This window comes from Antechinus flavipes, chromosome 2, assembly GCF_016432865.1.
Source record: "Antechinus flavipes isolate AdamAnt ecotype Samford, QLD, Australia chromosome 2, AdamAnt_v2, whole genome shotgun sequence".
Classification (NCBI taxonomy): Eukaryota; Metazoa; Chordata; class Mammalia; order Dasyuromorphia; family Dasyuridae; genus Antechinus; species Antechinus flavipes.
The window spans coordinates 544,925,534-544,946,199 of NC_067399.1; the positions used below are offsets into that span (position 1 = coordinate 544,925,534).

Here is a 20,666-nt window from a genome sequence, read left to right on the forward strand (position 1 = left end):
AAAGAACATTTCTTTAGCTTGAGGAGGTTCTAATAACATTGTCTTCAAAGTATGTGATCTGGGTTGAATGGGGCATTGAGGCTTCTGATAAGACATGCCCAGCAGGAGACATCATATTAACTTTCTCAGAGACAGAATGAAAATTGAACTACAGTGTTTTTCATCTTTTTGTTCCTCAAGGGTGAAATTACACGGGTAGTCTAAATGATTAAGGAAGACATACTGAAATAGATGAAGATTCATTGGACAAATATTGAGTGAGTACCTACTGTGTGCATTGCATTTTTACTAGACAGACTGTGGGATGTAAAAGATGCGTAGCACATGCTCCTTTTATTTAAGCAGCTTACAACATAATTGGTATGATGACAGACACATGAGACAGCTAACTAACAATTAAGGCAAACCCTGATTAAGTCTTGCCGAAAATGAACTCGGCAGATAATATGCAAGTGTGTTCCATGCTATTCAGACAAGGGAAAGATCAGTGGAGAAATGGGAGAAGGGAGGGTGAGACTTAAGTAAGGCCTTGAATATAATTAAAGGGAAATGTTCTGAGACTTCAAAGTCAGTATTTCAGATGCTAAATGAAACACATTGCTAAAATTTCTTTAGGTTTTTGATAGTAGTGTTTAATGTCTTCTAAAGGTAGTAACAAAGAATTTACATTCTTAATCCTCCTTCTGTGTAACTAACTAGCCACAATACCTTTCCTGTATGGATGGATCCCCTGGAATTAGAAAGTGGGACTCATTTCCAGTATAGGGGAGATAGGAGTAGGAGTGGAAAGTTGATTATCTAGTAATCTCATGAGTTTTTCCCTCCATCAAAGAACAAAAGACAGGTGGTGCCAGAAGACCTGAAGCTTACATGGGTTTCTAGGGAAGAAAGGGTAAATGAGAATCTTATCTAGAATGCTGGGGAGTTGTCTTCGGAGTTATCTCAAATTCAGTTCACTTCTGAAGTGATTTCCAACCACAAGGTGGTGCTATGAGTATGGGAGATTTTAGGATTCTGAAGGAAAATTAAAATTATTAGAAAGAAGAATGGTGTTGATTGTTTATGGGGTATTGTGAATCCTTTATGTGTTTTTAGCGCTTTTCTTTGGGGTGGAATAAAAGCTGATTTATATCTTTTAGATGCATTTATTACTTCGAGAATTTGTACTAAACCTGGGGATCCTCTAATTCACATCTGGGAATTTACAGGCACAAAATATTTGAATTATATTTTGATATTTCCCAGAGGCTTCTGTGAGTAGGGGCAATACGAGTAAAAGAGAAAATGATTTGGGGATGCCAATCCAAATAGCTTATGTAGAACAAGTGCTTGAAGCCCTTGACCTTGGATTACACTAATGATTGTGAAATTACTAAACCTAGAGAAAATCTTTTACTTGTTTGCATTTCAGGTAGCCAATTATGGGATCCAAAGGATATTATGCTTTTTAAAAAGAAGACAGGTAGTGAATGCTATTAAGTAGTATAAAAAGTATTCTAAAACAACTTTAGAAACTGAACTTGATATCATCCCCAGAGTCTAGAATATAGAAACTTCATCAGAATGTTAAATGCCAAAGAAAGCAAGTAGCTGAAACACAGTTTTATCATGAATGAAGAAAGAGTTGTCATGGACAGAAAAATGAGTTTAGTGAAAGGAAAGCATGAAGGTAGGAGTAGCTATATATGGCAGTATAGTCAGAAGGCGATAATAGTAAATTCTCATAAAAATCAGTCACTTCAAAAATTTTCACAAGGAGCACTTTGTTATGCTATTTTATATAAAAAGTATCTTTCTAATATTTTTTAATTAACAAGTCAATGATCCCTCATAGGATCTTAAGAAGACTGCATCAAGGGAGAAATTGAATTACATTGAAGCCCATTAGTTCTGGATTTTATATTAGACCAAACAGTTATTTGAAAAGATAAATTTACTGCTCAATAGAAAATCTCTGGCTGAGAAATGAAGCTCTTTTGCTTTCAATAATTCTGCCCCATCCCCAAAGCAGGTACTGCATCTTTAGAGATAAGGAGAATCCAATATCAACAGACTTTAAGATAGGGGTTACCCCTCCCCCCAAATAGTGAGAATGTCCTAGCATTCCTTAAATAAACTTCAAGCAGTGGTCTTGTGTCCTGAAGCCAATCTAAATCAATAAGGAGCTGACTCCCTCTACTTCCTGTAGATAACTCATAGTTTGATAGATTTAGAGGTAGAAGATTCTAGTCTCAAAACATTTTCCTTCCTCAGTTTTACATATAAGGAAACTGACTTTCTGAGACTAATAGATTAGTAGTTATGATTCTTCTTGATACTACCTCTCTAGACATGGGCATCCCCCTCAAATATCTATTCTTGAACTTATTTTTTGTATTTATGCAGTCATGTCCCATAAACACTAGACTCTTCCATCTTCCATTATTTCTCAAAGTCTGTCCAAATTCATGTTTGTTGTTTTCATGACACTATCTTTCCATCTCATCCTCTACCATCTCCTTTTCCTTCATTTCTTCCCAATATTAGGATCTTTTCCAATGAGTCCTGTCTTCTTATTATGTGGCTAAAAGGATTTATGTTTCAGCTTCAGTATTTGACCTTCCAGGGAATAGCTTGAATTAAATTCTTTAAATGTTATTATCTATTTATGTACTTGTTCCATGTTTATTCTTTATTACTCTATGTAAGTATTTTTCATTTCCAACATTTTTGTCAAATTTGGATGATAAATCCCCAAAGATCAGGAATTCTCTTCTGTGTTTAGCATAGCATACTACTATGTGCCAAATAAGTGCTTTCTTAATAATAATCATTATGATTATTACAGCTTGCATTGTTATAATCCTTTAAGTTTACAAAGTTCTTTAGCACAATATCTCATTTTATGTTCAGAACAACCCTCATGAATTTAGTTGCTATTATTAGCATTTTTACAGACAAAGAAACTGAGATCCAGAGGGCTAGGTAACGTACCAGGATTATATAGCTAGTGCCAGTTAAGACTTGGCCATAAATCCTCTTGACTCAAACTCTGTCACTCTAATCAAAATGTCCTGAGAATTATATGTTGTTAACATATTTAAGCAAATCATTAAATTGATAAGGACTGTGAACCCATGACTCTTTGTAGGGTCTTTAAGAATTAGATCCCTGATACCTTGCACATAAATGTGTAAGTCATAATTTCCTACTGGATTGAATTGATATAGCATATTTACCCAGATAGAACTCAGGTCAGTTTAGAAGTGTCCTTGTTTGAAATACAATATTCTGAAACTGTGAATAGTATAGAAAAGGTTAAAGGACACCAGAAAATTCTGTAATAGGTAGAATTCATGTAGTTAGTTACCAAGTCACTGAATTATCGCTAATCTTCCTCTTCTAATAACACCACAGATATAATTTCTGTTCCTAACTTGCTTCCTGTATGATTTAAGAATAGGAGTAAACCTATTAAATTTTCCTCTAGTTATGGATTTACCTGTGACAGGTTTGTTCCAACTGTAAATCATTTCAGTTCCCTTTACCATATTTTTCTCTTTTGTAGACCATAGAGATTGACTTAAGATGTACAACAAGTTAATGCTGTTGAAAAAATGTATTAATGTTGAAAAAAATACTATAAATAATGTAGATTAATCCTAAATTAGGCAGAGTGGAAGGAAGTACACTTAGAAAATGTTGCTGTAACAAACTAGGTTCATTTTCTTAGCTTGAGTTACAGCTTAGTAGATTGGAAGAAGAAGCATGGACATCTTGGTGGCATAATGAATAAAATGCCAGGCCTGGAGGCTGGAAAAGCTGAGTTCATATCTAATTTTAGATGTTTACTATCTAAATGATCCTGGGCAAGTCACTTAACCCTGTTTGGCTCAGTTTCCTCATCTGTAAAATGAGTTGGAGAAGGAAATGGTAAACCACTCCAGTATCTTTGCCAAGAAAATCCAAATGGAGGTTAAGAAGACTTGGGCACAATTAAAATGATTCAGGAATTATATGGCATGAGTTAGTAACCTTGTGCCAGTAATCAAAGGGAACTAATGACTTCTCCAGGTTTGAGGTTAATGTGACATGATCTAAAATCTGGTTAATGATAGGAGACTATCTCTACTTTCTTCACTCCCAAATTATTATTTCATGTAGTTGACAAAAATATCCCGAATATACTGACATAACTATGTTACTCCCTCTGAATCTGTCACTTCTCTACTCACAAAGCTGTCATCTGACAAAATTTTTAGTTTAGAACTAGAAGAGATTTTAGAGGACATGGAGTCCAGTCCTCTCATTTTAAAGAAGAAATTATGGCCTAGAGAAATTAAAGGACATGCCTAAGGTCACACAGGTAGAAAAATCCAAGATGTGGAAACCCTGTGTCTTTTCTTCATACTAAATTACCTTCCCACAAATGTCTTGTCCTGGCATTCAGGATCTTCTACAATCTGGCTCTGACCTAATTTTTTTTTTTTTGCCTTATTTTCCTCTTCTCCCCTTTACTTCTTCCTCTGTGAATAAGTATACACTCAACATTGTACAATACAATTCCTTGATTGCTTGTTCACTAATTCCTTTCATACCATGAAAGTGAGCTCTTCAACTTCATAAACATCCTAAGACTATAGCACTTTAAGATTCTTCTTTACTCCTGATTCATTTATGTATTTTTTACCCTGCCTCCTCCCCAAAGTAGTTAACAATCCTCAGAGTGGAGACTGTTATTCTTCATCATCTTATGCTCAGGGTTTATTTAACAGTTTGGAGCATGAACTTGGTACATTCTCAGGAAGCAGTAACTTCCCTCTTACCAAAGGTCTGCAGACAAAAGTTATGTGACCATTTTGGAGAGATACTATAGGGGGGAGTTTCAATTTTAATGCATTATACTAGATGCTCTTTGTAGTCCTTTCACATTCTGAGTACACAATTTACAAGTAGCCACATGAAAAAATATTCCAAATCACTAATTGAGAAATGCAAAAAAAGGCAATTCTAAGATTCTACCTCATACCCTGCTGAATAGCAAAAATTGACCAAAAAAGAGAATGAGAGGTATGTGTGTGTGTGTGGGGGGGGGGGTGATGGGAAATAGATACATTGATATACTCTTGGTAGACCTGTGAATGGATCCAATAATTCTGAAAACAATTTGGAATTGGGTCCAAAGGTTATTAAGATATGCTTGCCCTTTGATCCAGTGAATATTACTAGTAGTCCATTACCCTTAAAGATTTCAAAGAAAGAGAGAAAAGATGCATATGTACAAAAATATTTATAATATTTTTTTGTAATGGTAAAGAATTGGAAATTAAGATGGTAGTCATTAATTGTTGGAGGACTAAACAAATTATAGTATATTAATGGAGTATTATTGTTGTAGAAGAAATGATGAAGGGGGTGGTTTCAGAGCAACTTGGGAACACATGTATTGATGCAAAGTGAGCAGAACAAGGAGAACAATCATATTATAATAATGTCGAGGAACAATTCAGACCTCTGATCAAAGAGATGATTCCAACAGACCAGAGAAGAATTCTGCCCACCTTCATGACAATGAGATGTTGGATAAATATGCAGAATAAAGAGCCACATGGAAATTTGTTTTGCTTGATTATGCTTATTGATATAAGGGTTCCTTCTTCTTCTCTTTGCTCTTTTCTCTTCATTATTATTTTAAGTGAATAGGAGGGAAAAAGTATTTTTGACAACTGAAAAACATTTTTTAATTCAAGATATTGATTCTGCTCAATGAATATTTGTATTAGACAGGTTAGAGGGAAACTGGCTTTGACAGTTACTGGAATAAACTGGAATCAATTTCTGGGTCTCAGGGGTGGCACTTCAGTACAATTGGGCGTGTAACTTTATCTGAAGCATAAACAGAACTCTATCCATTTCCTATTTCCTTGCTCTGCCTCACTCTCTCCATATGCCAGGAAATATGTCAGGGTGTGTTTCCTCCTTTCCAAGCACGGTGGGGAATTCAGCAGCTAATCATTTCTTATTTGTGATGGGAAATCCTATCTTTTTAAAACAACTTTGAAAGTTGTCTCTTCCGGATATAGGTACAAATGCTTTTCCCAAAGCAGTCCAGAGATTGCTGTTTTTCAACCGCCAATAATTTGCACCTAGAGAGCATTGCCCCTTAACTGGCCTCCTTGGTGAGGTAGGAGGCGGAGTTGGCCCGTTTTTTTTCCACTTTCTCCATTGGGTGAAGCCCCATGGGGCCAGGATATAAGAGAACAGATCAGCTGTCCCTCAGTCCAGTGCTGAAGCAAAAAGTCGCCGCTTTTAAAAACCGACCAATAGTAGCAGTTCCTCAGTCAAAGCTACGGATGACAGAAGGAAGGGAAGAAAGTCAGTTTTAAAAGGTAACCGGTACAATATTGAGAAAATATTTATCTGAGAATCTTTGGGAGAGGAGGATGTAAGCATAAGTTTGTTTCTGAGTGTATCCGCTCACAGACACTTGAGTTTATATTAGGCAAATGGAACAACGGGGGAAGGGAACCCAATCGTCTCTTTCTGGGGAAGGAATCTCATAAGTCTTTTTTTTTTTTTTTTCCAATAGGAATATTTCCAAACTCCTCTCCCTATCTTAGACCCCGGGAAATGCGACTTTTAGAGAAACTACGCGATTCCACGGGGGCGAGCACGGCCCTGGAGCCCGAGAAGGTAGCAATGGATCTCATGTCCAAGAGCCCGGCAGTCTCTCCTTTCTGCAACGTGCTCACTCCGGGGCGCATCCCGGCTTTCTGCATCCCACCCCGGCTACCTTCCCACACCATTCCTGCTTTCCAGCCTATGGGCGCTTCTGCCTCCACTCCTCGACGCTGCACAGTGGAACCCGATATGTGGCCTCACAGTCGGACCTTAAGTAGCAGACCTGGGGAGGAGGAGCTGCGGCCAGGTCTTGTGGGAGCCAGGGAGGACCCGGACCTCACCGACTGGGACCCGCGCTCGCAGGCTGCCCTCTCGCTGCAGCACCTGCCTCGCCGGCCGACCTCATACGGCTTCTGCGCGCTGCTGGAGAGCCCTAATACCCGACGCAAGGAATCCCTTTTCCTCGGGGGCTCTGCAGCCGCTGCTGCTCTTCTTCTCCAGTCCCCGCGCCCTCGGGCTCACACCTATTGTGGTAGCGGCGGCGGCACCTGCAACCCACGCGGGAGGAGGGGCGCCCTAGTCGGGCCCGACAGCGCCTCCTCGTCCTCTTCTGCTAGCTCGTCCCCCTGCGCTTCGCCGCGGCCCCGAGAGGCTCCCGTCCCGCGTTCCCGAAGCCGCCAGCGCTACCGCCGCCTCCTCCGCGCCCCGGACGGGCTCCTGGGCCGGGCGCTGCGAGCCAGTGGGAGCCGCGTTCTGGCCCGGGCCCGCTCGGTCTCCAGCGCAGAAGACGATGACGAGGACTTCGATGCCGTGCCGGACGCAGACCGCGTCTCCACCTCGGCGGGGCCCAGGGCTCCATCCCTCCCGCCGACCCCCTCCGCTCTGGGCCCGCCGCGGGAGAGCACCGTGACCCTGGGCCACCACGGCGGCGCCCTGCACTTGGCTACCGAGTACTGTCCGGCGTCCCGGCGGCTGCGCATCCGCCTGCTCCGAGCCGAGGGTCTGTACAGCGGCACGGCCGAGCCGGGGGCCATCGGCTGCAGAGTCAGCGTCACCTTGGTGCCACCGGGGAAGACGCGCAAGCAGCGCAGCGCCGTGATCCGACAGAGCCGAAACCCAGTGTTCAACGAGGACTTCTTCTTCGACGGACTGTCCGAGGATGACCTACGCCGCACGGCGGTGAGGGTCAAGGCCGAGAACAAGGGCCGGGGCCTGGAGCGGGACCGTTTGCTAGGCCGGGGAGAGCTGGAGCTCAGCTCCATACTTCTCTGACCGTGGCCCAGCTTCACCCCTCCCTTCCTGGTGCTTTTCTGTTAACCCGGGCAGCTATTTTGTAAAAAGAAATAAAGTTTTATTTATTTTTACCCAAATATTTGTTTTTGTTTTCTAATTTAGAATTTAACTGTTAGAAACATGTCTCAAAGAGGCTATCGCATTAACGGGGGAAAAAGTCATTCAATTGATTTCTACATAATCAATGCCCTAGTGTTCTAAACTATTTTCAATTTTCAAACAGGAAAGAATTGGTCTTAGGTGGAGTACTGCGTGATGGGGGTGGGAAGAAACAATATTTCATATCTAGATAGTGACCTCTCTGCAAGTGCTTCTCTGATTGCTTCCTCCCCCTTTCTAATAGAAATCGTGTCTGTGTGTCTGTCAATACACATAATAAAAGATATTCATTCTGAGTCAAATTTTGCAAACATCACAACTTACAATGAGAAGTGTGAAATGTGATGGGACAAATTGGAAATCTAGCCTAGGTACTCGAGAACAATTTGATGAAGAGATTATTTGCAGCTGCTTAAGGCTCAAAGAATAGGTAGATATCGAACTTGACACAAGGGAAGAGAGATTAACAGGTGAAAAAAATATTCCCATCATCTCTCTTCTTTCTGCCCATGTGACCTTGGCAAGTCATTTGACTTCTCTGGGCCTTAGTTTTCTTAGATGTAAAACAAGGGGATCTGCCTAGATGCCCTCTGGGTTTTTTTTTTTCCTCCCCCAGCCCTAGATCTAAGTCTTTCAGGCTCAGGGTACAAAAAACATTTTTCAATGCAGGAAAGCAGGATGAAATAAACAGCTCAGCAGGAATGTGTTATAATGAAGAATAATGGGAAATGAGATTGGGAAATGAGAATAGAGGGTTATAAACTCCACTAAGCAATAGGAAGGTCTTGAGGCTTTTGAATAGGAGGTACATGATCAGCACTGGGAATTTTAGTATTTGCAAAGCTGGACAAGAATGAGTTCAAGACTGGAGGCAGGGAGACCAATTAGGAGGCTATTAAATTGTCTTGAGTGGAGTTGTGAAGGCTTGGACCAAGGTGGTTGAAAGTATGACCTAAGAGGAGGAAAGGCAAGATACGATATAGTATAGATTAACTTGGTAATAGAATGTAAGTTTTTTGAGGATAGGGACCTCTTTTGATTTTTCTTTATATTTCTAGGGCTAACCACAATTCCTGGCACATAATAAGTACTTCATAAATGCTTCTTGGCTGATTGGCTATAAGGAGTCAGGAAGAGTCAAAGATGATCTTCTGGGAGGAAGATTATAACATTAATAGAAATAGGAAGATTATCTAGGTATAGGGGGAATATGATTGATTGATTCTGGGATTTGTTGAATCTGAGGAATGTTGGGACATTCAGGTCAAGATGGTTACTAGGCAGTTGGAGATAGAGGATTGAAGATAGAAGAAATCTGGGTAACATTTGGTATTTATTTGCCTAGTTCTATGATTCCCTGTCACATTGATATTTCTTCCCATTTCCATTCAACTGCCAGTTCTTTGTTAGTTGTCAGCTGTTCTTCCTTGGGGTTCCCATAGATATTAGTGATATAGTGTCCTTCATTACAGGTCTCTAACTAGGTTCACTGATGTTTGATTCCTTCCTTCCAGAGACATATGTATGCAGTGGCCTTTAACATAGATCTCTTTCCAGATCTGTATCCTTCTAGAAATCCTGCCCCATCTGTATTTGCTACTACCCAAGGGTCCAAATAGTGCTGCTCCATGAGGCTTTTCTTTGTAAGAGGAAGGTAGAGAGGCCTGTCAGTGCTTCATGACATCAAAGTCTTCGATTTCTTCATCATCATTATCTTCATTCTTTAAACATTTAATAAGATTCTAACATGAGCAATATCTTAGAGAGTGTGTATCATTACAAGTAGATATTGGGGAAAGACACAAAGATAAATAATGTTAGTTCATATTCATATAACACTTTAAGGTTTACAAAATACTTTAATGCTTTATCTCATTTAATCCTTATAGAAACTCGATGAGGCAGGTGATATTCTCATTTTCCAGATAAGAAAATTAAAGCTCTGAAAAATTAAATTACTGTTTGAGACAGTTAAGTGGCATAATGAAGAGAGCACAGAGTCTGAGCTCCAATCCAGCCTCAGACTCTTTCTAGGTGTGTAATCCTAGATAGATGTTACATAATTTCTGTCTGCTTCAGTGTCCTCAACTGTAAAATGAGGGTCATATTAACACCTACCTTCCTGAGTTGTTTGAAGATCAAATGAGAAAATGTGTTCTTAAAACAACAATAGCCATTTATTTTTCAAAATACATGCAAAGATAGTTTTCAGCATTTATCCTTGCAAAATCTTTGAGTTCCAAATTTTTCTTCTTCCCTCTTTTTCCTCCTAAATAGCAAGCAATATAATATAGGTTAAACATGTGCAATTCTTGTAAACAGATTTCTACAGTTATGCTGCACAAAAGAGATCAGATCAATAGGGGGAAAAATGAGAGGAAGAAAAGCAAGAAAACAAATGACAAAAAGGTGAAAATACTATGTTATGATCCACACTCAGTTCCTACAATCCTCTCTCTGGGTGTAGATGGTTCTGTCCATCATAAGTCTATTGGAATTGGCCTGAATCTTGAAAACAACATTGTTGAAAAGAATCACGTTCATCAGAGTTGATCATCATATGATCTTGTTGTTTCTGTGTACAATGTTCTCCTTGTTCTATTCACTTCACTTAGTATCAATTCATGTAAGTCTCTCCAGTATCCAGACATACAGTAATTTGAAATCATCCTGCTGATCGTTTCTTACAGAACAATAATATTCCATAATATTCATACATCATAACTTATTCGGCCATTCTCCAATTGATGAGCATCCACTCAGTTTCCAGTTCTTTGCCACTATAGATTGCATTTTAATGATCTCTTTGGGATACAGACCCAGTAGAAACACTGCTGAATTAATGGGTATGCCCAGTTTGATAACCCTTTGAGCAGAGTTCCAAATTGCTTTCCAGAATGGCTAGATCAGCTCACAACTTCACCAACAATGTATTTAGTGCCTCAGTCTTCCCACATTCCCTCCAACAATTATCCTTATTTGAGAAAACATGTCAAGTACTTAACATAGTTGCTGGCACATAGTAAATGCTTAATAAATGCTTGTTTTCTTCCCTTTTCCCAGGATCACATAGCTAAGTAAGTTTCTGGGGAGGAATTTGAACTCAGGTTTTCCTGATTGCAAGACTAGAGTTCTATCCACATATGCCATGTGCAATAAGATAATAATTGTGTGTGAACATATTAATAAAAATATAATAGAAAATTAAATTACAATGGAAACTAGGATATAAGTTCATAAAAGGAATAGAAAGTGTTTTTTTAAACCATTAATTGAATGGCTAATTCAACCTCATACATGGAACTACTCTGGATCTTTTTATTTGTCTTGACAGTAAGACAGACTAAGGATACTAGAATTTCATTATAAACATTAAGATAAACTTCCATCAAAGTTATCTGACTGTAGCAAAAGACTCAGGATTTGGGGTTTGGGCTTCTTGCAATGTAAGACAATGCTCTTACATATAAGATATATAAGACTATGATAAAAAAAATCATATGTGATTATCCAATACCTTCAAATCCAGATAATTAGTCAGATAAGTCAAATGATATTCAAGGAATTGCCTAGTTCAATCTTGTCATTGTATGCTTGAGAACAATGAAGCTTAATGAAGTAAATGAAGTAATGAAATAATTAAGTATCTAGCTAGTTATTTAAAGAGCCAGAATCAGAAACCCTGTGGACCAACATCCAGCTTTGTACCAAGGCACACTTTCACTCAAGACCATCATTTACAGATTTCAGTTTCAAACTATTGTTTTCATAGTAGCAAGTGGGTAGAGAGTGGGATTTCATTTGCCAGAGTAGTCTGCATATCGCAGGATTTGGGGGCTGATCTATATTTTCTGGTTATGCAGGTACTCTCTCCATTCTACTACTGATCATCTTTATTAAACTCAACTATAGAAGAGCTGAAGAAAGGATCAGCCAATCTTTTCAATCCAGATTAGATCTGTAAATTTACATTATCAAAATCCTAATTTGATTGCTCCTAATTCAGACTAGTTTTGTTTGATGAGGAAGAGAGGGAAAATGAAGTTGTAGTAATGAAAAACCTGAATTATTTAATATTTTGGAGAAAATACATTTCTTATATTACTACATAATTACCAATACAAATAATCAATGCATTCATTATTTACAAAGACATACAGCAAAGCATTGACTAATAGAGACACTAGGGGATCAACTTTAATGAACAGATGAGACTAATTTATAAATAGGACTTTATGTAATGTACATTTCTAAAGTGCTTTTCTTAAATAGCAATCTTTATAGTATTGACTTCTTTAGCAAATCATTTCTTCAGAAGTTGAGTCTTTACCTTCTAAGAGGATAAGGGGTCATGGATTTTGTGTTTTATGATTACAGCATATTTAAGAGGAACAGAGTGAGATAGTGGGAACAAGGCCCACCAAAATTCAGTCCTAATATGAAAGAGTAGACAGAATGTTATACAAAGGACAGAGTTTAACAGAGGAAGCCAGTCAATTCATATGAATTCTCAAATAGAATCTGCAACATTGGGGGATCTAAAGCTGGGGGAAGTTAGGGGTAGAAAGTCTGTATAGATTAAGATAAGAAAGGATTGCGAAGGTAAAACATAAAGTGTTGGTGAAGGAGACTTTATTTCCCACAGTTTTTGCTTGAGACAATATCCTTATATGATGAAAGTTTGCCAACCACATTTCTTTCTTACTCAGCCAAGTTTGTGCTACTGTGGGCCCAGAAGCATAAACAGGACAGAGGTGAACTTTAGCCCAGTTTCCCTCTGAAAAATAGCAAGTTCTGAATCAGTGGAGTACATGCTAACAATGTGTTTATTTAAAATGAAGATGTTAATCACTTGGACAAAAGCCTTCAATTTTAAAAAATTGAAAACAACCTTCTGTTTTCTTTCTTTACCTGCCTAATAGATTCTCCTGGAAAGCTTTTGGAAACTTCCTTAGACGGGACCTAAGAGCTCATGTAGTTCAACCCTTTCATTTTAAAGATTAAGAGGCTGAGGCTTGAAAAGGTTAAATGACTTTTTCAAAGTTACATAAGAGGTTGCAGAACCCAGGCTGAGATTTAAGTCCTCTGGCTCCAAGAGACAGCTAGATTATTCAGTGCTAGACCTAAAGCTAGGGACACCTGAGTGCAAGACTGGCCTCAGTACTGAGGGACCCTAAACAAGTTATTTAGATTCTGCTAACCTCAGTTTCCTCTTCTGTAAAATGAGCTGGAGAAGGAAATGGTGAACCACTCCAATATCTCTGCCAAGAAAACCCCAAATGGGGTCATAAAGGGTCAACCACAATTGAACAACAGCCACCTCTGGCTCCAAATACATCCAGCATGCTTTCTGTTGTGCTGAAGACAATCTTAGAAAAATTCATTTTCATTCAAGACATAATTATTGAACAACTTGCTTTATGCAGAGCATTGTATTAGTGTGGCGACCAAAAAGATGTAATAAGATAGGAGGAGGAATATGACAATTACATCAGCAATTGTAGTAGAAGGCAGAATATGAGTGCTGTGAGAGCAGTACAAAGAACCATAAACTTTCAAATGAGGGAGAGATCAGATCTCATTGGAGGAAGCAAAGTAGGGGAGGGGAAATCAGGAAAAACTTCCCAGAAGAAATGATATGTGTGCTGCATCTTGCAGGAGTAGTATAGTTTTGAAAGATGGATATGCATGAGCAAAGCATTCTGGAATAAGCTCTTATAAAAGAGTCATAAATAAAAAGAATTGTCTTTGTGAACTTTGAGATGAGCTGGGGTTTGGAACTAATTTCCTTTTTTTCTCTCTAAAAAAATTGCAAGTTTTCTGTGTTGAGAAGATCAAATGGGATAGTAAAGTATTTAGTATAGTACCTGGCACATATATACATGTTAGTTGGTATTGTGAGACACAGTCCAAGATCACAGGTTTTATAACCCACCAGAAGAGCAGTGTCCAGTGCGAGCAGCTCCACTATCTTTAGATAATCATCAGATGATGTGGAAAGACCCAGAAAATGGTGAATGGAAGGGACCAGATAGGCTAACTGCTTGGGGGAGAGGATTTGCTTGCATCTCTACATGTGGAGAAGGAATCAGATGGGTGCCTACGAGCCGCATTCGCCTTGTCCACCGCAGAGAGATGGAATAGACCTTTAAACCAAAGGAGAAGACCCAAGAAATATCGGGTGGCTCTGTTGCTGACTGTGCTCACCATTGAAAGAGCATAGCTGACAAGGAGACTGTTAAAAAGACTTTTAAAACCTTCAGGAATCATTGGATTTCCTAACACAATATGAAACTGTTTTAGTTCTTGAAAAACCAGCGAGAATCATTGGATTCCTTAAGATGAAAAATTGTTGATGAGACTTTTTGCAGTACTTTAGGGCTTACAGGAACTATTGGATTCCTGGCACATGAACTAATGGACAATGGATTCCTTATGGACTATTTCTAGGACTTATGGACATGTGTAAATTTTCAGGTTGATTCATGTTGTTACATTACTACTAGCCTGTGTTATATTGCTATGTGCTTATGTAAATTATGTATAATGCTTCCCATATTGATGGATTTATGTATACCATGTATATCATATTGATGGATTTATGTGTACCCCTTCAGAAACCCACTAATCTGATTAGATTTCCTATTTCCTTTGGTGTTTTCATCTAACAAAAGAAAGGGGGAGATGTTGGAATCCTTACTAACTGCTAACTAATTAGAGTTGATCTAATCTTACAAGAAGATTTTGGCCAGAACCTGAAACAAGGTACTAAGTAGAACTAATTAATACAAGGCTTGTGTTCACACCTTTACTCATTGGAGTTCACAAGTATGCCAGCTTCACAAAGTAAACTTTCTAACTTCAAGGGAGTTCACACCTCCCTTAAAGCTCTTTGGGCCAGAGAGCACTATGGGAGAAAACCCATAATCCCATTCTCTCAGAAGAGTCAGATATAAGGCCAGTGATGAGAGATCTATTCCAGAATACATTTTTCCTCTTGGCTGGCTGGTCGCAGAGTTGGACTAGAGAGGAGTGACTCTGGTGCAGAGAGCACTTTGACGGATTTCAGCGGAATTACGCCAGAAGCCCTCTTTCCGAGGCAAGACAGAATATATTCCACTTGGCTGGCTGGTGGCAGACGAAGAGTTTTCAGAGGATAAAGCTACGAGTGGAGAGTTCAGTGGACAACCAGATTCATCTTCATCTCACACCACTGTAGCTGATGGCTGGGCTCCTGCATGCCCCCCACTGAGACCAAGCTGGTCTGAAAGACTCACCAGAAAGCTAGCCGAGCCCCAAGTGAAGGAGACAAGAGATTCATTCCATCTCTGTGTTGGTCGGAGGCTGAAGAAAGCAGAGGCAGAGGCTGAAGGACAGAACCTTTGGATTTGGAGACATCCGGAGGGCTCTAAGCTAAACCGGCTGTGTTTTGAGAAGAACAAGAACTCCAACATTTAAACTCACTACATTTTCCCATGCCTTTCTTAAGTCTAAACAGTAGACAAAACATGAAATCAAACCTTGATTTGTAGTGTTTACTGATTTCTAAGGTGCAAATGCTCAAAATGAAAATTTAACAAACAAATTGAATTGTTTCCAACATCCCCCTGAGAAGTGTCCATTTACTATCTATTTTACTGAGAAGTAGAAGTAGCATCTCTTTCTCCTCATTATTTTACCTACCTTTCTTTAATAGCATGCATAGTAGATACTGAGAACCCAGACTCAAGTTCAATACTTCCTCTCACACTTGCTAATTATGCAAATGACTCAGCCTCTGAATGCTCTAGACAGTGGTGTGAAATTCAAATAGAAATGTATCCCTGAAGTTCAAGTTGACTAAGAAAACCACAGGAAGAGCTGGGTTTTGAGCTGGAAATCTTTCACTCCAAATCCAGTGTTTTCTGTTCACTATATCTGCAATGTCTCATTCACCAAATGCCTTTGTTTATATAAATGACAGAGTAACAGAGGAATTAAGGGATATACCCAAATTATTGATGGCTGAACAGCTGTTTGAACTCAGATGCTCTGACTACAAATCCAATTGGATCATCAGTGAATTTAAGATGAAAAGGCAATGATTGAGGCCAGTTTGAGGAAACCAGGTGGGCAAATCCTAAATTACTCAGGTTGTCTGGAATTAGAATTCCCATTTTCTTTTTATAAGTTTTTACTTTATAGTATTTTATTTTTCCAATTACATTCATTTTCGTAAGATTTTTGAGTTCCATATTTTTTCTGATTTTTTTCTCCCTTCCTGCCTTCTTTCTCTTCTCCCCGAGATTGCAAACAATCTGATATAGGTTATATTTATATAATAATTTTAATTATATTTCCATATTAGTTATGTGGTAGAAGAAAAATCAGAATAAAAGGGAAAAATCACAGGAAAGAAACAGCAACAAACAAAAAGAAGTGAAAATAATTTGCTTTGATTTTGCTTCAGTCTCCATAATTTTCTCTCTGGATATGCATGGCACTTTCCATTCTGAGTTTATTGGAATTATCTTGGATTGCTGAGAAAAGCTAAGTGTATCATAGTTAATCATCATACAATTTTGCTATTACTATGTATAATGCAGAATTCCCATTTTCTTTGCACCATTGTGACAGTTGTAGGATGACGTGTGAACAGCAAATTGAAAGAAACATACACTAAGCCAGACCAGAGAAACTTTGGTAAGCTAATTAGAACCAATCATTTTGTGTGTGCTACATGGAAATCTTTTATCATGTGTGTTCTCAATAATTTTCCGTACTGCCTTTGATATTTTTATATACTATTCTTTTACCTTGCAAATAAACTCTAGACAATGATTTGTGGATTGGTAGGAGTAATTCATTTCAGCAACTGTTTCTTCAACGTCTATCTTGTAACAAGCACTACATTAGTCACTGGGTATAGAAATGCAAAAATTAAATGATTCTTGTCCTCAAGCTACATTCTATCAGGGAAGACAACATATACACAGAAAAAAAAATCAATACAAAATACATAAAAAGTCAATACATAGTAATTTTTGGAGTACAAGAGCTAATAACTAAGAATCAAGAAAAGGCTTCTTGTATGAAATGGCACTTGATCTGAGGCATGGAGGAAGTTAGAGATTCTAAGAGATATACAATAAACAGGGAGGGCATTCCAGGCATTGGAAGTCATGTATAGTGTGCCCAAAGCCTATAGAGATAGGTTGGAACCAGAAACTGAAGAATTTTAAATATCCATAAAAAAAGTTTATATTTTACCCTGGAGGCAGTAAAAAGCCACTAAAATTTAGAATGAGAGTAACAAAGATAAAATGAAATGAGCAGAATTAAGAGAATTGTTCAAGAATAACTTTAAATGACTAACTCTTTAAATTAAGAACGACTTATGAAGGAAGATGCTATCAACATACAGAGAAAGAGCTAATAACTAGTGCATAGTATGGTTTTACATACATATATATATGTGTGTGTGTGTGTAATTATATATATATATAATATATATGCACAAATATAATGGTAGCTTTCTCTAGGGAGGGTGGGGAAGGAAGAAAAAAAAGTACACAACAGAGAACACAACCAAAAATAGAAGGAAGTACAGAAAAGCAGGGCAGCTTTAAAAATTATGTTGTATTTATTACATAATTTTTCCAAAAAAAGAAAAAAAAAAAGGAAACCGTGTGAAATAGAAATTCATGGTTTTATATTGAATCCTCTTTTTGTGTTGGGCTACATACATGGGGATGTTCTTTTTTTTTTTTTTTTTTTTTTTTGATCTTTCTGTATTTAAGGTCAAAATGATTGAAATTTAAATAAAAGGATGGGTGTAGCATATTCAGACTAGTGTTTTAAGACTTTCACTCTTGGCAGTTATGTGAAAGGTCAGACAGGGAAGAAACCAATTAGAAAGAAGCATAATTACCAAACAGAAAGCTATTATAATAGTCCACATGAGAGGTGATGAGGGTCTCAACTTGGCTTGTTGTTTTATAAGTAGAAGGAAAGGAACAGTTTGAGGAAATGTTGTTAAGATAGAATTTTCAAGATTTGGCAATTAATTAGACATAAGAAAGGTGCGAGTGGAGAAGAAGTGATGAGAAAAATGGTGATAAAAAGTGAAATGGAGAGTAAGTATCCAAATCAGGTGACAAGAAAGAGTAGCAGTGAAAAAGGAAGAAAACACTAAGCCATTAGGAATATGGTGCATCGCTAGCCTAAGGAAGTCAAGCAATTTTAGGGACAAGAAGGTGCCTTGATTTGACTTTTAAAATTACTGAAGTTTAGACTGTGGTGAATCAGAAAGCTGCCAAAGAGAAGTATCCCTTAAACCAGTTCCAAGAAGGAGCATTTATGTGGATCAGCAAGGTTCAAGGCAGGTACATGAACAAAGAGACTAAGTTGTGTCTGGACTAGCATTCTGGAGGATCTTGGTACCAGCTGAAGTCCTTGGTCTTAGGAAAGGAGTGAAGAGGCGGGATTCACATGGATGGTCAAACATGGAGTCCATTTATTTCAAATTTTCTCAGCATTATATACCCTAATATAACCAAAGCAACACTGCGCATGTGTTAACTATACACGGCCACATGAACAATGTGCTAGTGTACGTAGTTTGCCACCTGGTATCTTTCTGTTTCAAACACAACACAGATTGTCGCTGCCCCCTGACTTCTCAGGAAGGCCAAGAGCCCTTAGGGGAGATGGGGAATCCAACCAGGCATTATCAGCAGGTTCCTTCTGGGCTGAAGGATCTTATACTTCACCCAGAGTTCCCCTACTATCTGTGGCCCTTTACACTAAGTAAGAGATATATTCATGCAACATTAAGTAGACCAGTTTGATTATATCTTAGAGATAGGTACAAGTAAAAGAGTAGTGGGAGAGAAATATTTTTTGAATAAGGCTGGGAAAATAGATTGTAGAAGTCTGTGAAAAATAAGCTGAGAAGTCTGGACTTTATTCTGTAGGAAATGGGGAGCAAACAGAAATTTTTGAATGGGGGAATGATGGAATTAAAAGTTTTGTTTTAGGAAGATTAATCTATCAGATGGATTAGATGGATAAGAAATGAGAATAAGGGAGATAAGTTGGGAAGCTCTATGGTGATTCAGAGAAAGTCGTTAGAACAGAATTTCCTTATGTTTAAGATGGGGAAAATGATATTTGTGATGACTACTTCTCAAAGTTGCCATGGGGAAAAAAATTTTAATCTGAAAATTGCTATGTAAATGTGGATGATTTTTTAAAGATAGGGTCTTAAAACATTGATCTGAAAGCAACAAGACTATGTTGATTCCTTTTCTTGTCTCTGTAAGTCTAGGGAAGGAAAAGACAAGAGGTTTCCATTGGAGAAGATTGTGAGAGATTTGATCTTTTCAGGGGAAAGCCAGATTGAGATTTGCATAAGGAAGTGCAAGAATAATTTGAGAGAAGAGTTCAAAGACATAGGAGTCTTTGTTTAAAAAAGTAGAGTTTCCAAAGAATTGTAATTTACTGGCTCTGTATAATATTTTACAGATTAGAAATACTTTTTCTCATAGCATCTCTGATGAGAGCAATCGTAAATATTATTACCCCATTTTACAGATAAGGAAACTGAGATCCTCATTACTGATCATCTGAATTACAATAGAGGTTTCCTAACTTGTCTAAAAAACAAGAAAAATGAGAATCTCATCAGCTCCCAGAAAAAAAGTATTAGTAGAAGCAGGGACAGGAAAATGGAAATGGGGCTGGAGAGATATATCTGACTCTAATCATAGAAGCAATTCTGTGTGTGTGTGTGTGTGTGTGTGTGTGTGTGTATGTGTGTGTGTGTGTGTGTGTCTGCATGTGTCTGTGTGTCTGTGTTTGTGTCTGTCTCTGTGTCTGTCTGTGTCTCTGCCTCTGTCTCTCTCGACTTTTTACCTAATATAATAATTCATGTTAGTAGTGATCAGAGAATTAGGAGATTAGGAAGCAGATTGGAAAGTTGTATTTTGATGAGGAAGAAAGAGTAGAGAGAAGACTCCACTTAATTAAAGGAATATGTTATAGAATCAGGCAATCCCAAGATTTCAATTAGACTTTTCATTTGCTTCAGACCTCTAAAAAGACTTCTTCCTAAATGAAAATTCTGATTAGCTAGTAGGAACACAGTTTTCTGAGGAAAGAAAGGAAGTAAAAATAGAAGGAGGAAAAGGAAGACTGGTTTCCTGTCTCAACAAGTTACCTCCTTAGGAGGTACATTGATTAATTAAAATAATAAAATTATTTAAAACATGTGAACACACACACACACACACACACACACACACACACACACACACCAAGAATACAAGAGCTAGTTGATTTATTGATCTGACAAGTTTCAGGGGCAGAAACCATGTTTATATTAGTCTCGAATTAAACTAAAAGGGTGTATTTGTTTTCAGAACATATGTGAATATTCACAGGCTTCTTCAGTAAATGACCTTTATACTGACTTTCCTTTATAAGATTGGGACAATGCTTGTCCACTTGACTATATTGTGCCCATTATGTGCTATTGGTGAATTAAGGGTTTCATAGAATGCAAGAGATGAAAAGAACTTTAAAAAGGAAATGAAAGCAACCAGACTTTGGTTCTCCACTTCTTGCATAGGGCATGGTGATGTTCTCTTTGGATTCTTCTTAGAAAATATGTAGATTGAAGTTTGGTTTGATTT

General features: G+C 38.1%; 1 protein-coding gene across 1 annotated transcript; it reads left to right on the forward strand.

The window, feature by feature from the left end:
• The first annotated feature begins 6,133 nt into the window (after positions 1 to 6,133).
• On the forward strand, positions 6,134 to 7,970 carry LOC127547124 (C2 calcium-dependent domain-containing protein 4A-like). The gene is made up of 2 exons (XM_051973954.1): positions 6,134 to 6,368; positions 6,569 to 7,970. The coding sequence occupies exon 2, from the start codon at positions 6,610 to 6,612 to the stop codon at positions 7,870 to 7,872; it is 1,263 nt and encodes a 420-aa protein (XP_051829914.1). The 5' UTR covers positions 6,134 to 6,368; positions 6,569 to 6,609; the 3' UTR covers positions 7,873 to 7,970.
• The last annotated feature ends 12,696 nt before the right edge of the window (positions 7,971 to 20,666 follow it).